This window comes from Anarrhichthys ocellatus, unplaced genomic scaffold (genome assembly GCF_004355925.1).
Source record: "Anarrhichthys ocellatus isolate YVR2014 unplaced genomic scaffold, GSC_Weel_1.0 scaffold21, whole genome shotgun sequence".
NCBI classification, from domain to species: domain Eukaryota; kingdom Metazoa; phylum Chordata; class Actinopteri; order Perciformes; family Anarhichadidae; genus Anarrhichthys; species Anarrhichthys ocellatus.
In genome coordinates, this window is record NW_022280051.1 from 4,227,041 (window position 1) to 4,244,449 (window position 17,409).

At 43.8% G+C, this 17,409-nt stretch overlaps 1 protein-coding gene across 1 annotated transcript in view; it reads left to right on the forward strand.

Moving 5' to 3' along the window:
- pawr (PRKC, apoptosis, WT1, regulator) overlaps positions 1-10,038 on the forward strand; it is a 45,828-nt gene extending 35,790 nt beyond the window's left edge. Inside the window, exons 4-7 of the mRNA XM_031859191.1 lie at positions 565-599; positions 4,050-4,170; positions 5,854-5,958; positions 9,126-10,038. Of these exons, the coding sequence (XP_031715051.1) occupies positions 565-599; positions 4,050-4,170; positions 5,854-5,958; positions 9,126-9,212 (348 nt within the window). The 3' untranslated portion in view covers positions 9,213-10,038. The remainder of the gene's footprint in view (positions 1-564; positions 600-4,049; positions 4,171-5,853; positions 5,959-9,125) is intronic.
- The last annotated feature ends 7,371 nt before the right edge of the window (positions 10,039-17,409 follow it).

The following is a 17,409-nucleotide window of genomic DNA, read 5'->3' on the forward strand; positions in this document are numbered from 1 at the left end:
ACCTGGGACCCTTCACTGCACAAGACCTTAGGAAGGAAGCGATGCGCATTCGTCTCTCACACCTCATTTTTGGAAGGAAAACGCTATTTTACCAAAGGCGGTTTTATTGGAGCATCACTGCCGTATAGATCTAAACAACCTTTAGATCATACAATAATGGGGAAAAAGACGATAAACAGGCACCTCCATGTTACAAAAAGCAGATTGCCTTTCTGCCTCTTGGGGCTACAGAGCTCCTGTTGAACTATTAAATGGAACAAAGCTCATCTATACATCAGCTCAGCAGCTGCGATTCACAAACGTTCATACACAACCTAAAGGCTTTTTATAAATGTTGCTCCTGATGAATTTCTCTTATCCTGTAGATGGTTTTGTGTTTCTTTTTTTGTGTCTTTTTTTGGTGAACCAACACCACCCAAGGCAGCCGAACACAAATGATACCTGAAAGCTCATTCTGCTATCTACTGCTTTTGTGAAATTGAGACTGAAGAAGCACTTCTCTCTAGAGTTTCTGGAGTTATTGTTTGTGGACTGAAGGCGATCCTTTCCTTTTTTTTGTTTCAGGAAACCCCCAGATCTGGGAGCGGCCGCCACAAGAGGTGAGACTCGTTTTATTACCCTGACACAGAGAGTGGAGTTTATCTGCTTCGGCATCGCTGGCAATGTGTCAAGAGAAGGGACGGAGGCCGGGATGAGAAACAGCAGTTTGAGTCATTCATTACCAGAGCAGATTCCCTCTGAAATGATCCCACGGCCTTTTTCTTGGTGCGTCACTGTTCTGTTTCTTGTTCTTTTGTCCCTCGATGCTGCTCTTTTCATGCTTTTATGGCTCAAGAAAGATGACTGTTGATGACACTTCGCTGCCGCTGCTGGCAGGGCGTGTTTAAAGCAAATCATTTGCTTTGAAACGCTTCTAAAATGTGTGGCTCATTTCGGTCGAGATTGCTTTGCAAGATTGCATTTGATGAGGGGCTTTCAAACTTTTTCTTTTCGAACAATGTTTGGGCCGACACCTCCTTCTGGGCAGATGATTTCTATATATTTTTTTCATACAATTTACAAAATTGTGGTAAAAACAACTGTTCTTTCATCTGCTTCCATTATATTACAATATTTATAAAATAATAGTCCCATTTTGTATTTCTGAATTGCAAACTCTTGAAGAAGAAAATGTACATATTAACCCGATGAATCATCACAAGTGCAGCCTGTGAGACACAGTCAACACGACGAGTGGTGGAGTCCTTTGAGAACATCTGTGTGTGTTCATTTTTGCTTTATTTGAAACCAAATTGCGAAGTCGTGGCCAACCCCAACAGCCAAGTTCACCAGCTGACATTCAATCTGGCCGTGTAATTATGGCCGCTGCTCTCATCGGCTGGCTCGGCTGCACTTGGACGCTCCGCCGCTCTGTGGCTGATAACCCGCCAGGTGGGCTGGGCAGCAACTTTATAGATGCGTGTCTCCCTCTAATTTACTCACTTTCTGTCAACCCTCCCCGCTCTGTCACTTCATCTTTTGTCTTTTTTTAGATTCAAGCCGTTCATCTGCTGCACAGTTTGGTCCTGCTCTCCACAAATACTCATTTCGTAATGTTGAAAAGTCCAGACCCACAATGTTCCATGTTATATGATGATATCAGATCAGATTCAAATATCTCGCAGTAACTATTATCTGGCTGTTGGACGGTTAAATGTGTCTGATTCTCTCATTAGTTTATGAAAATTAGTTATTGTGCGATATCAGAAAGAATTCATTCATTGATAAACATTTTTAAATGATTATGGCGTAATTTTTCTTGGATCCGTACCAAACAAAGATGTTTTATAAAAAATAAAATGTGACGTGTAGTCAGGGACATCTCTGCAGCAGACAATATTTAATTTAAAATGGTATTTTGACACACATTTCACCTTCATCAAATATTGCACCTCCTGTGTTTGGGAAATTGCAGTAATAATTGTGATTTCGATAACATTTGAGTAATTGTTCAGCCCTTTTAGTAATGCAGTTTCTTTGTCTAAAGCTCCCCCTACCTCTCAGATGAATACATGAAACTATGTAACCACAGTAGCTCACCTTGCATAGTTCAGGGGGCCTGGGAGATTGGAGTATGGGTCAATGAGGTATTGCTGATTACTTTAAAGGAGCAATATACAACATTCAGAGCATTAATAAAGGCTATTTTCTTTGTAAAGGTTTAGTGGAGTAATGTCTACCTGAGCAGAAAAATGAAGTTGCTCTATCTCTGTGTGTTTTTATCACAACATCTCCTCTTTTTGTTGTTGCTGAGAGCCGTTAAGAGGCAATCAAAATGCTCCCAATCTTGTATGTTGCATCAAGTACGAGCTCAAAAGCACTCTGAATGTCTCGGCGTTTTCTTGCTATTTGGGGGGGATGGCATGAATCATGGCGAGGCAGCGGGGTGTTAATCAGATGGTTGAGTACTGTGTGTTGTGGTTTCCAGTGTAGTTTTTGGCTCTTGACTTTGTGAGAGCCGTGGTTCTACCTGTGGCTGTTTGAAGGCTCTCCTGTCTCCTTCCCACCTGCTGAGGCCTCCCGAGAGCGCGTGATTGGCTCAGCCTCTCTCTCCCCCAGACCTCAGGGTGCTAATGGGCCACGGTGTGATATTTAGTATCAAGGCCATGGATGTTTAGGTTTAGCTTCAACACCTGCTGAGTCCACTTGTGTGTGTGTGTGTGTGTGTGTGTGTGTGTGTGTGTGTGTTGCAACCAGGGAGATGTCTATAGATGACATGCATGGATGTAGACAGACACAGGGCATGTCATCGTCTTGTGCTCGGCTCTTTTTCGGCCTCATGGTGAGGGGACGTGTTTGTTGTCACGCTTTGTAATGTATTCGCACAAGCGTATAGCATGCGTGCTCGTGCCAATAAAGGAAGAGTCGCCCTGAAGAGCTTACAATGAGAGGGATGAATGAAATGCACTTCATCTTGGCGTAGGCGGGTAACAAGGACTCTCCTCTCGATCAAAGGCGAGCTGTGCAGCATTTCTAAAAATCCACAATTCAGTGTTTTGTGGCAGCACTGGGCAAAGATGTCACACAATCTCCAGAGGACATAAGTTGTCTTTTATTTAAAGGTTCTCTATACGACTTTCAGAGCATTCGTGTTGCAGCAAAAAAAACTATTTGACTGTCAGAGTTAAAAGTACTTCGTAAAGGAGTCGAATAATGGAAACAGGATATTTGGCAGATCCTGAAAAGAGTGCAGATGGTTCAGAAGAGTTGTATTTGTCATTTGTCTTGCCAGCAGCTCTCCTCTGTTTCAGCTGTAGAAATATGCAGACAGCTCCTTCAGACAATCCAGTGAAGTCTACCGTCGTACTCACAATCATTTGATTCCCGGGGAAGATTTTGTAAACCTGCCACAATCTGTTCCTGCCGGGGAGCGGGAGTCGTTGTAGTCCGGGTGCAGAGCCAGCAACTCATTCCGAGTTTCCTCGTCGATAATTATTGAAATGAGTTCAGTGAGAAAATAAACAGCACATGACCGTTCTCCCCCAGAATCCGTCTCTAAGTAGCGAGAAGGTGACGAGGAGATGAGGTTAATGTTCTGCTCGAGCTGCATGCAGAACCCTTCTTATGTTCTCTCTCTCTCACCAGCTTAAGAACAGTGACGCACGTGTTTCCACGGCCATTCTTGAGCCTATTTGAAGTTGTAATATGTAAATTGTTTCTTAATCAGAATCCTTTTTGCACCAAAGTTGCAAAACCTTGACGTCCTTTTCTTCATTAATGGAATAAAAGGCGGCGGGGTTGTTAATAGTGCACGGCGAATTGAAAGAGCAAACACGCAGAAGATATTACCACCTGTGCTTTTGATGACGGATGTGTCATCCCATTGAAGTTTAATAATGTGGGTATGATTCATACCTTCAAGCAGCCTCGGTGTGGCTACAGTATTGGACACTTTGAATAGTGAAAGTTGCACAAAATGTACCATTTTTCCAGCCTTCTTTTTGCATGTGTAGAAAACGTAAGTGTTTGAGTTGTATTCTGTATTGTACTTGTGTGTGTGTGTGTCACAGCTCTGCAGGATCTGAGGAAGAGGTGGGCGGGAACAGCAGACAACGACACTACCGTCACAGCCGAGATGGAGGAGCTGCAGCACCGGGGAGTTTGGAGAAAAGGATGGAGGAGCTGGAGAAGGTGCATATTATTATATATATATTGGTCATATTACTGCTTGGTTACAGTCACTAGTAATACTAATCAATGCTCCACCAATAGAAACACAAGCCAAGTTAGTCCCACCCTCGAAACGGGACGTGAATCTTCAAGATTCAGCCGGTTTTCCCTCTTGTGTGTGTAACCAGATCTAAATCAACCCAAACCACCATGGAAATGTAACCTCATAGATTGATATGCTATCGTTGTTCAATCCTATAAACTTCTTCAGTGCTCCCTGAGTTACTCTTTTGGCCGGCTGAAAGCGTCTGTCAGCTGCACTTTGGTCAGATGAATTTGCACTTGGGAGTCCTTTTGAGTGGCCGCCTCTGTTCTGACTTTATGGCTGGAAACCTTCTGGCAGGAATCCTCCTCCGTGTTGTTGAAGCGATGACCTTTCTACAGTGCAGATATGTCTTTTCCTCCCACGCCATGCCGTTCCTATCAGACACTCAACCCTTCCCCGCTGCCACTGTAGAAACTCAACTCGGAATCAAATGTCACTTGTAGCTTTTCGGGAAAAAATGTTTTTAAAGTAAGTAGTGTTTTGACCTCAGTGACTTCAGCGTGAGGTGTTTCTCTCAGTTGAACGACTAGAAGCACTTACCAAATCCCATTTCACACACTTATTTTTGTGCACCGTTTCTACAGGCGGAGGTCTGTTCATATGAGATTTCTGGCAGGTACATCTCTGACTGTGAGCCTGCAACTGCAACAAGCCTCACAAGTACAGAGACGCACAGTTTGTTTGAGTTTAATAAATATATACGTATATGTATGTATGTATATATATATATATATATATATATATATGTGTATATATATATATATATATATATATATCTCACAGAAATACGTGTTCTACAAAGCCAAGTAGTGTCTAAACTCAGCTTTCAGTTTCAACTTGTGAGATGTTAGAACCTCTGTTTATAGAGTACAAAGACTCTCTCTCTTAGGAACAATATCCATTTATTTAGCTGTAGTTCTAAAGGAGGCGGACAGGAACACACTGGCTGTTAACCAAGAAACATTTGAAAGAAACACAAAACCACGATAAAGAAAGCAACTATTGACGCATTGTTCACTGACAATCTGTTATGTTGATTGTGACAGATTGCTGGTTTTGAAGAGTAGGTTGAAATCCGAAATTATATATTTCATTCAAACTGTCACGCCACAAAACTTTTTAAAACCGGATGCTTTTGGAAGTCAAATATTCTTTCGATAAAGAAGTCTAATGAAAGCTTAACGTGGCAACAGATTAATACACAGGCCTGAATATTCTCAAATGTTGACTGCAGCTGTTTGCAGTTGTAGGATTGGCACATCCAAGGCCTTCTAATGTCTTTCAGTAGTGAGGTTAAGGTTACTTAAGGAACTCCTTTCATCAGTCCCGTCCCAACCACAAAACGTCCTTCTTTTCAGGCAGCAATGCTTCAGTGCGATGTTGTTGGATCTGACATTTAGCATTAATTATAACTGAAGTAATTACAGTTTTTAGTCCCATAGCAATGTATTACTGCATCAAAGTGAATCCAAATGCCCTGCCCTGTGAAAACATGTATAATTCATGTAATCATGTTGCTTGCATGCTTGCTTGCGTGTGTGTGTGTGTGTGTGTGTGTGCGTGTGCGTGTGCGTGTGTGTGTGTGTGTGTGTTTTCAGGAGCTGGCCAGAGAGCGTCAGGAGAACGGCCGGTTGCTGAAATCCGACGAGGACAAAGACGACCTCATCGGGAAGCTGAGGGAGGAGATTGACTTGCTGAACAGAGTGAGTCCAGCCTACCTGATTTTCTACTCTGATGTCTGATATTTTGAGCGCTCCTTTGTGTTTCCATGCGCGGGTGGCTTCTGTGTGGGTTGTAAATCATCATAGCTGTGTGTTTTTCTACAATGATTTCCTTGCAGTCCATTAGGATTTGACCTATTTTTGGATGTACGTATGCACTTGTTACAAGATGACTGCAAATGTTTTAATCGGAGGCATTGTATTCGTAATCTGCATTTCAAAAACTCACCCGTGGTTTGATGACGTTTGAGCCTCAAAACTGGTGTTGCATGTCTTATTGATTTATCCACCAAAACGTGTTTGCTGCCTGGTGGATAAGAATTTCAGAAATGATTGTGTGACTCAAGCAAAGTGTATTTTTATTTTGTGACTTTTTGTCAGTGTAAGTCTGAGGGGGTTTTCACAGTGTGGACAGCTCTCTTTGTTGAATGAAGGATAAAAGAAAGAGATCAATAAGTGAGACTTTGTGAAGGAGCAGCTGGAAACACCAGTCTTCAACTTTTAACACCCGCTTTCTTTCTACTTTCTTTTGATTTAGAGTTTTGTTAAGAGTTCAAAAACCCTCCAATTAAATCTGTCAAAGTGAATTCTAACACTTCGCATTCAGTAAAGTCGAGCCACAAGCCAAACTAAATGATCACCAAATTACAACCTTGTCATCTTCAACCAATCACTGCGGATTCGTCACTCTGCCTCTGGTGTAGGAAATAGATTGCAATCAAACAAATGTCTTTCACAGCTGCCTGCCATCCGTCGTTTGTATCTGAAATTTTATCGGGTTCGTCCTACGACGTCTTGGTAATAGTATACGCTTGCACTTTCTGCAGGTTTTGGGCTTGAGGACTTATTGCTATGACTACAGCTCGGGTTGAATTTTAGATTCAATGAACTGAAAATCCAGTTTACTCCCGTGGTCTCCCGAGTTAAAGTCCAATGTTCTCTTGACTCATCCTCCACCTCCCGCCTAACAATGTCACCTGACTTCCTGCTCTGCTCCTGTCATATATAATTTGGTCGCTAGAATCCATGGTTATGTGAACACATGTTGAGGCACCAGCTGAAACGACTGATGCCGCCATTGTTCTCGGGAGGACAGTCTCAATCTATTTACATACAACAGGGCCCCGGTGAGACTCAAACCGGTTTCATGCTTCTTACATTACTCATCTCATGTTACGCTATTGCGTCCTGGGCTCTGCGCCGAGGGTCGGAGCGCTGAGCATGAAAACAGGGTTTTTTTTATTAGTTGTGGCTCTTCTTAAAAGTCTCTCTGAAGAAGAGAACTCCAAGTCCTCCTTCAGGAGAATCACTTCCGAAAATGCAGCCTCACGTTCTGATTGATGTCAGAAGTACTTCTGAGAGTTCTTGCATCGATCACAGAGACTTTCATGTCTCAAATGTTCAGAGAAAAAGAGATCTCAGCTCTGCCCTTGCGGAGCCAATCAAATCCAAACACTAGCTCAAGCGCGACACCAGTCAGCGATGTGTACATGTTCAGCCACTAGCCGAACGAATGTTGCTTATTCTCTTGACACACATTACACAACCCATCTAAAAACACTGAGGGGCAAATTCTTCAAAGGATGGTGTGGTTTGTGAGGCCGCTACACCCTTAACTGTGCTGCGTCGCGGTGCTCCAGGGCTATTTAAATAAGGTAATATGCATACATTTGGTGCAAAATTGGCCCTTCTGTATGCAAATGAGCCTCATTGCAAAAACTGTCCCATTTCACAGGTCATCAGCGCTAATATTTGCAAAAATGATGCGTCTTCTGAGAATTGGTGGTAACTGAACTGCGACTTTCTCGTGAACATGGCAGCATTGAATGTTATTTTTTCTTTAAATCATGCCATCTTCTTACACAGTATAAATTCCTTGCCTGAAGTTTTGAGGAATGCCTCTGCACCTCGTCGGTCAGGACCTGTAACTCACTGTCTGAACATTATATTTGTACTTTTCTCCCTGCCATTCTGCCTACTGTGTTCTTGGCGCAAAGGCAACTTTCATACTTTGCCGGGATAACTGCAATGAGACGCAACAAAAAAAAAATGGCAAAGGAGGTTGCAGTTCATGGTGCCATTAGCGTCGGCCGTCCATTCTTTGTGATTTCCCCCCTCAGAGTGCAATATTGCAGAAGGCTTCAGGCCGATGGCATCACATGGACAGGAAGCTGGTCGTAAGGACGGTCAACTTGGTGATAGCCATCAGAAATGTCCCCGAGAGAGGCTCCCGCAAGGCCTGATGGGAAAGCAGGAGATAACTGCTGAACCAGTCTGCCGTCACTGCGCAGAGGAAGATTGAACCCTCAGTGAGCGTGGAAGTTTATTTGGGAGAGAAAGAAAAGATTAAGCTCGGGCTGCTGAACTTTTATCTCCCTCTTGATTTACGCTTTGAAGAGAGAAATCCATGAAGCCGAGGGGAGCAGCAACTTCAGCTGTTAATTCTCTGTAGCTTCATCGCTACGAACCACCTCTTTCTTACCCTCACATTGTTTTTACAGAAGTATTGATTGTAGCCGCTTTTAAAGGTGCTTCATTTGAAATCCAGTGCAATAATAAAGCGGCAAACAACTATTTGCAAAGTAAAGATATAGTGGAGTAATATCCACCTGAGCCGGGAATGAATGCATTCATACAGCGCTTCATGCTGTTAGCGCCGTTAGCTAAACCGTCTCCATTTTGAGAGCCGTGTCAAGGCAATAGATCTGCTCCCAAGTCTGTATAGAGCACCTTTAAACACGAGCGGTTGGTCTTTCTATCGCTCTTCTTCTGCAGCGGAGACGAGGTGCTCTGTAGAAACTCGTGACCTCCTTAGTTTGACTCTCTTCCAATAACCTCTCAGTGCAGTTGAGCTCATTCTCTGCAGCCATGCGATCACGAAAAAAGCGAAAACGAGGAGTGTCACTTTGATGAGACGGCGCTGTGGCAACTGAGGGCCTTTCTCATTTGCGACTAATTGGAGCTGTTAATGTCTAATTTGTTGCTCTCAAGGCAGCCTGGCTGGAGGGGTGGGGGTGCTTCCTTTAACTCTCAGACTAAGACTCCAGCTTGACTGGGTACTCAAAGGTATAGCAGCAGGGTTGTGAGTACTCATGTGTGCTAATGTGTCCAGAAGGTTCTAACCCCGGAGCTGTCTGTTTTTGCCCCAGGACCTGGACGACATTGAGGATGAGAATGAGCAACTCAAACAGGAGAACAAGACTCTGCTGAAAGTGGTGGGTCAGCTGACGAGGTAGAACGGCGCAGCCTCCTCCCCCGATGTTCCTCCTCGACATCCCGCCCCGGCTCACGTCCACCATCACGGCCTTCAATGCGTTTGGTTCTGTCTCTTCCTGTGTTAGAGGTGAAACTGTAAACTAGTCGTTCAGAGCCTCACGGCCTTTAATACATTCCCACGAGGAGGATTTATTCCATGTGTTGTGAAAGCTGAGCGGTCTAGGGGCCGACAGTCTCTCGGGGACTGTCTGTCATCGTACATATTTAATGTAAATCTATTGTGTATATAGGCCATTTAGATTTTTTGGGGGGTCGGGATTTTTTGATATGGTCTGATAAAGTAATAAAGTAAAATGAATATATGTGCTGCACAAACAATCGCACACAAAGTATTTTAAAACTTGTTTAGAGGTTTAAAGCCTCCGTGCACACAGCAGTCACCCAGGTCAATTTAAAACGATCTCCAGTGTTGCGATGTTTGAATTGTGTCCGAGTGCAGTGAATCAGTGAGTCATCGGAGAACTTGAAGCTTCTGTCGACGACCTCTTGGACCAAATGCAACATGAATACTGCGACGGTACCATCAGCCAAAGTGGGCGTAGTGCCTTCAAAACATGTGAGGTATTCTTCTAAAAGGAAAACTAGTTATCGCCTCTCATCCCTCTGATCACTTCCTGTTTTAATCCAATCCCAGTGGGGCATCTACACACCTGTAGTTTGAATATTTCAAATTTAAACGAGACTTTATGTGAATTATCTGCTTTGCGCATTTCAATGTTAACATCTAAGTATTATACTTGTCATTAGGGTGAAACACTTTCCTAGTATATATATATATATATATATATATATATGGAATTTAAAGCTCTCTGTAATTCGTTTACAAGTTGATGTTTTTGCAATACTCGATAGATGTTTAGCTGCTCTGTTTATGGCATCTAAGCTGTGTGGAGTGAGCTACAGTGCATACAACCAAATGAACTGAAGGAACATACTATTTGAAATGCATCTCTTTTGTTGACTCAAGGGAACAGGCTTGGCTGGTAGTGGCGTTTCTACTTTCTGTATTTTGATCATTTCTCTCCACTGAGGAGCTCCTGCACTGTGGCAGCGTCCTCTGTAGGTCGTAGTCGGTCGATAGATAACTCTGCTGCCACGTACACTCGCACGTTTCGGGGGTGAAGATCATCCACAGACAGACATCACACGCCCATCTCTCTCTCTCTCTCTCTCTCTCTTTCTTTCCATGACATTATGCATGTACAGAAGATTAAGTCATTTAATAAAAGTTTGATTATCTCTCTCCTCAGTCGACTCGCTTGTGTTCATTAAGACTAATTTGATGTGATGATACCATGCCACTGAGTCGGTAATGCAATGTGACGGTGGCGGGGGGTTCAGTTCCTCCGCCTAGCTCTCAAAACACACACACACACACACACACACATTCATGATGATTCAACGTGCCAATCACCAACCTGATTGCATAGAGGCCACCATCCTAGGACGAGAAACCTCCATCCACTGAACGCTATTGAAGCGCATTAATTCCCTCACCTTGTGGGAGAGAAGTGGAAGGAGGCGTATCGGGACTAATGTCGTCTAAATCTCCAGATAATGGCCTCTTTCAGCTGCAGGCTTTCTCCATAATCCCTATTAGCATTTTTATGAAAAGTTGTCAAGTCTGTCATTTGGAAACTTAGTGCAAAGACGATTCATATCAGCCTCTTGTTCGTCACAAGAGGCTGCTCATTGGCTCTTCTTGAGTTCAGCACGCATCCGATCAGATTGTGCGTTATCGGTTTCACTGCGTGGATCTCTTTGTTTTGATGGTTTGCAAGAAAATGTCATCACGTCTACGACCTTTTGAGATGAGTGGCGGTCCGTGTTTTCATCTTGTATAGTGTGTGTGGGGGGGTGGTGCAGTGAGGACACCAAGGTCATATTTGTTTACATTCTATTCAATTAGACTACTTTAAAGTCATTAAAAAAATTTAATTTGTAGCTTTTGAAAGAGCATTTTATATCTTCATGCCCGGAAATAAAACTTTTTAATCTGGTGCCACATTAATTAAAGAGAAAACAAAGACAACGTTTTAAAGTTATTTTAATTTGTATTTGTTGATTTTCCTAAAGACTTTCTTTGCTCCATTGAAATGAGACACAAACTTTAATTGCAGAGAAACAGTAAAGGATGTAGCAAATTAAATTAGTAACTCAATAAATGACATTTGACAGCTGTGTGTTGGGTCAACCTTAAAGGAATACTTCACCCACAAAATGACCATTTGTACATCAGTTACTCACTCAGTGTTCCCGTGAATTCCAGTTTTTAGGAATACTTCCAACAGTCTGAAGTATTCCTAAAATCCTTCCTTTGGCCCAGAATGTTAGACGTGTTTGCGGTTTCTGAGGAGCACATCTGGGCTCCTGATGAGTGTGTTTATGATGTGGTACAACCCTCCCGTCCACCAGTACGTGGCAAAACAAACCTCCTGTGGCAGAAATGGACAGAGCTGCAACAACATGCAAAATCATCTGTTTGACGTTGAATTGTGGAGAGAGAGATCGTTTCCTGACACATTTATACCTTTTTTTAGCAGTTTAAAGGTTCAACACAGGATTCCATTTGTTCTGCCAAATTGCATTGAAATATTTGCTTATTTGACCTTTAGCCCAGTGCAAATGTATTCCTGTGTTCTTCCTAAATCTCTTTGTGCTGTAAATTGAAGAACCCTTGTTTCTGTACCGTATAAAGCCACATTTAAATTCAGTCATTGCTATAACACACCACGTCCAGTCTGGTTTGTTTGTATGCACGGCTTTGAATAAATGGACACGTTCTTCCTCCTCAAAGTGCGTTAGATCCTGAGAGGCTGATAATCAGGACAGAGATGAGAGGCAGGCCTTATCTTGTTCTTGTCGAAAAACCCAGCCATATTTCATTATCGGCCGGTTTCATGCTCCTGGTTCTCCGGCCAATCTCCTCAATCTCCAGGGTCCCTGGTGCAGGGAAGCACTCATCCACGCGCAGAATGGCAGGGGTCAGGATGCCAGACGGAGAGCGGATCGGTGGGAAAGATACTGGACATATTTGTGCAATTTCCTCTGCCTGCTCCTTCTGCTCTACTTTATCACAGCAGCCCACTTTCTAAACCGCCAGCCTGAAGATGATTTTGTGACTATACGCCATTATCTCAAAACTCAGTGACATTTTAAAGCCGGTGTTCAAATTGAAGTGTTCAGACCTGCTTTCATAACATAATGTCACACTGTACTTCCAGCAGAAGGCACAATCCCTCACTGTCTTTCAAGTTCACCATGAAAGTGCTTCTTTTTTATTTTACTCACGCTGCACAGCCAAGCGGTCCTCTGAAGACAAACGACACCCGAGCACCGCCATAATAACAAGACTTCAGACGCCTCGCATGCACTTCCTCTTAACACCTGGACCACATGTGGAGCTGCCCTTTGTTGAAAGGCCCCGTAAAAGTCAATGGGACACCAACACGGCTCACGAACTGAGAGGAATCAACTAATGGCTGTCCAAATGCATGACATTTACCGAATGGCATAATTTAGCTCGTGAGAGGAAATATCGAAGCAGAGGAAGACGATCAAGGAGTCACCACAGAAGATGCAGGGGCCCTGAGAATCAGCTGCATAATCAAACCGCTTGTCAAAATGTGCAACATACACGTCAATCAAACTGATAATGCTATAGTGACAACACTATATTATTAGCCAGGAATTAATAGATTAAAACCCTTTACTCAATTTTCAACCCATTTAAAAGACATTTTATTACATCTTGACAAGTGATTATTACTTTATCCAGCAGCTATTACATTATCAGCTGCTGTAAAGCATATCCCAACACTTCCCATCTGGCCCGTTTTTTATCAATGCAGCTGTCACCTAGATGGCTTCTGTGTACCCCTCATCATAAGCCATTATCTGTTATTATTATCTATTTGAGATTGCACTAGAAACCCATATTCTGCTCCGTCCTTTGGCCTATTGGCTGCTGTCTCCGTCGGTCATTCCCCTCATAACCAAGAATCCATTTATTATCTCACACGCGGGAAATCTAATCTGAATGTAATTAGCCGTGCAGAAACGCACTTTGATTTTGACTTCAATATTCATGAGGCAGGCTGGAGAACAAACACAGAGTACCTCCAGCTGGCAGGTGAGGCAGGGGGTCCTGACTTTTCACTGCATTTAGAACAAACAAAACATTCTCTCCTCTAACTTCACCTGAACGTCTCACTTGTCAATGATGACAGTCTGCAAAGCTTTTGCATGTACATTTCCTGTCTACATTGTCTTTAACACATATTTCCATCTCTTATTTGTTCATATTAAAGTATGTATTTGTCCAGAAGTATGCACATTGATGCCTGAAGTATCAATACTTCTGACACCGCTTCTTGCTTTGAGTATTGAGAGTAATCAGACTCGCATTAGAAAAGGTTCTGAGCGCATAAACAAGTGCAATCACCTCGTAGATTTTGATAATCTACATAATAAACGTGTGTCATGTATCTGCAGGAGCTGTGTTGTGTTTTAAAACATGCATGTGATTAAGGACTTAGTTATATCTGCATTGATATTGTTTTAGATGACCCTGGTATCACTCACCCTCAAAGAGCTAAAAGAGTTTTCTTTAGTCATGAATGTAATTATTCTTGGCTTCAGTGGAGAGTTCTTGTGTCCTAGAATGGGCAGAATGACACTTCATCTTTACTAAAAATATTGTTATTGGTACTTTTGGAAGTGGGTGGATTATTTCAGTGCCCAGAGACAAACTGTGGACAATTTACACAATGTATTGTTTTTTTCCACCATCATCTCCAATCTCTCACCTCTAAAGGGAAATCAGATGCCACCTTGACACGCCGTCCTGTGGAGGCAATCAACGACAAAATCTACATGCAGAACCAACCGCAGCAGCACAACAGACCTGTTCAATTTGTTGTGTGCACACACACACACACACACACACACACACACACACACACTGCTTTACAGCAGAGGGAAGAGGATGACAGACTTGAGTGGCTTGCTTCTCCTTTGGGAATTAAGTCGTCTGTTCCGAAGATCTCTCTTTCCCCGGCCCCCCGGGGGTTGCCATGGTAACGGGATACGACGTGTGTGTGTGTGTGTAAGTGTAGGTGTGTGTGTGTGTGTGTGCGTGCGTGTGTGTGTGTATCCCAATCAATCTTTTCAAAAAAAATTGTGCGTCTGGTTGTCCAATCACATCCATCTAAAGAGACATGCATTGTGAGGACCCCCCCCCCCCCCCCCCCCCCCCCCCCCCCCCCCTACATTGCACACACACACACACTCACACACACACACAGGATTTATATAAAACCATCACACTGTGCACAAAATGCCATCGTATTGACTGGCAGAATGATGACTCTGACTTACTATAAATGTGGTGACAAAGTGCCGCTCTCCATTGGCCACCCACGGACTCTTAATGGCTGCTGGAAACATTATCGATGCTTTATCTGTTTTTTAATGTGCTGGGCGTCATTTATTCAGACTGCTCGATGATAAACAAGCGTTTGTGCTACGGAAACTCCCCCCCCCCCCCTTAAGCCATGCCTCACTTCCTGCTCTCCTCCAGTGGGTGGCAGTGTTCCCAGCCTGGAGCCCGTCACTGTGATAGCCCATCATGGCTCCCATGTGCTTTTTTACAGATCTCCTGGTGGAACACCCTCATAATATGTAAGTAGAAGTTTCTATGGGTCTCCAGCTGCAAATCCTCCCGATGCAACGTGTTAGTTCATATTCCAGCTGTGGCTTCTTCAGTGGAGCTTCTTCTTCGTCAGCGTGTAAGCTCTTCCTCTATAAAATCATGAACTACTGTTACACAACACCCTTTGATTATCATCATAATCTCATTTATGATCAATCTTGTTTATGGTTCCTTCGTCATTGACAGGATGCACAAGCTGAAAAATGCTCTTCGTCTCACTTCAGCTGTTGCTATTTACATTGTTTGTTTCCTATCTGCTCATCCATTTTAAGCCCAAACCTCCAGAGAAGGAGCATGTGAATCTGAATGTTGTTGATGACTCACAAAGTCCACGCCAAGCAGAATACGAGGCGGCTCCGGGGAGCACCGGCAGCCTCTGAAGGTCACTCTACGCTGTTACCATGACAGCGATGGGGGCCTCCCCTCGGAGAAGTTGTTGACGTTGTGCTCCGTGTTGTTGCGTAGCGTGATTAAAGAGGAGACAACAACTCCTGCTCGGCGTGTACGCACGCACAAACGTGAGCGTCCCCTGCCACCTTCCTACTCCTCATCATCATCAGCACTGCCGAGTCAGCAGGGGAGAGGCAGAGGTGCATGTTGAGTCCCGAGCAGAGTCTCATTCTGACCCCCCCCCCCCACCCCCAAGGAAGGTCACACAAACAAACACAAGCAGGCTGCCCAGAGAGTCAAAAGTAATCTCTTTGGGTGTGTGTAAGCCAAAGAGGCTGGAGTTTCCCCTCTCTCTGCCGCCCTGGAATTTGTACACAAAGTGTGAAAAGACGGATAAGACACTGATCATCCATCTGTCACCTTCACTTGCTCTGAAAGATGTCTGTCAACCACTAAAACGTAGCCGTCTCCGTCCTCTTCGTCCTTCCACTCACCCCTGTCGACGGCCACCACTCACAGCTATGGAATACATGCATGTGGCAGGCGGGCTCACAGGTGGGTCACTAGCCGAGACGGAGCAGAGCGGGGTTCATCCATATATGCATGACCATTCCCATGGCAGCTCACTGGGGAGCTTACTCCATAGGAAATCCTAACAAGGCAATTATCTCGCTTCCATTTGACTCCAGCTCTCCTGGAGGGGTTTGAAACCTTCCCCCAAGACTTGTTGTTCAGAGAACTGAATTAATGTTCACGTTTAAAGGAGCCACGTGTTTTTTTTGGACGTCTTAGCCCATTAACCGCATGTGTTTTATTACATGCTTAGCATCTTCTAAAGTCATTGGCTTATGTAAATTTTTCGTTCTATGAAAATCAACAAGCAGAGACTTTGACCTTGCCCGAGGTAGACAATATATCCAATTATCGTGTTGTTGCTTCGATTGTTTTGTGTGTTCACCAAAAGTCACTTTTTTAGGGAGCATTTGTTTGTTGCTCCGGGATTCCAAGATCAGATCATCACCTGCAGTTAATAACTGAAAAGCTCTCGCACATGTATTGTGTATTGACCATGTGTTATCCACATGAGCTGTTTACTGACGTCCTGTCATTTGCTTTAGTTTTCACAGCTCTGGTTGGTGCAGCCAACTGTTGCCTCGAACCACTTTAATAGCCACTGTCTAAATGCCTTTTTCATTTTTAAAGTAAGCACCTGCCAGCTGCTGCTGCTGCATAAAAAATGAAAAGAGTGTGGCTCTAGGACTTTCTGTGTACGTGTGTTTGAGTCCAGTACTTTGTTGTGATCCTCTTTCATACTTTTTTTTGAGTTGTAGTTGCTTCACTGGAGCGTTACACACACACACACACACATTCAGACACGCTGAGAGAGCCACCCAGAGCATCATGGGCAGGTGACACATGGCTGAAAAGGTCACTCTTCACGTGGCGCTACCCATGATCCCATGCTGGGCAGGAATCATCCACTGGGCGCACGATGGTTCTGTATAGATCCAGGAAAAAGCTGTACCTGGCTGGTATGACGATGCCTTCAGGAAGACATGTGAAATATTGACCTTTACCACAAAGAACGGCAAGACAGTCAGCGTCCATTGTCTGTGGTATTGAATGACAGCCTGCACATTAAGATTTTCCTCAGACACCGGGGGTCACCTCTAAAGGATCTAGATGTATTCCGGGGGTGATCTGATAATCCGGCTGTCACATCACATGTTGAAATCGCCGCCAGTGCACGAGAGACCACTGTAACTTTGGCATCCATCACCATTAAGAAGGTCATCTCGATTGTGGCATATGGACTGAGAGAGACAGGGAGGGAGCAAGAAGGGAACTGGAACGGCATATTTTCCAGTCTAGTTTGCATAATGGCTGGCTGTGAGGGGGATGTTTGCGGGAAACATTGTGAAACAGCAGCGTTGATGGTTTTTGAAAACTCCTCTCCAGAGCAATTAGTGATTAGATAAAGAGATGGACTTGAAATAACGCTCTCTCTCTCTCTCTCTCTCTCTCTCTCTCTCTCTCTCTCTCTCTCTCTCTCT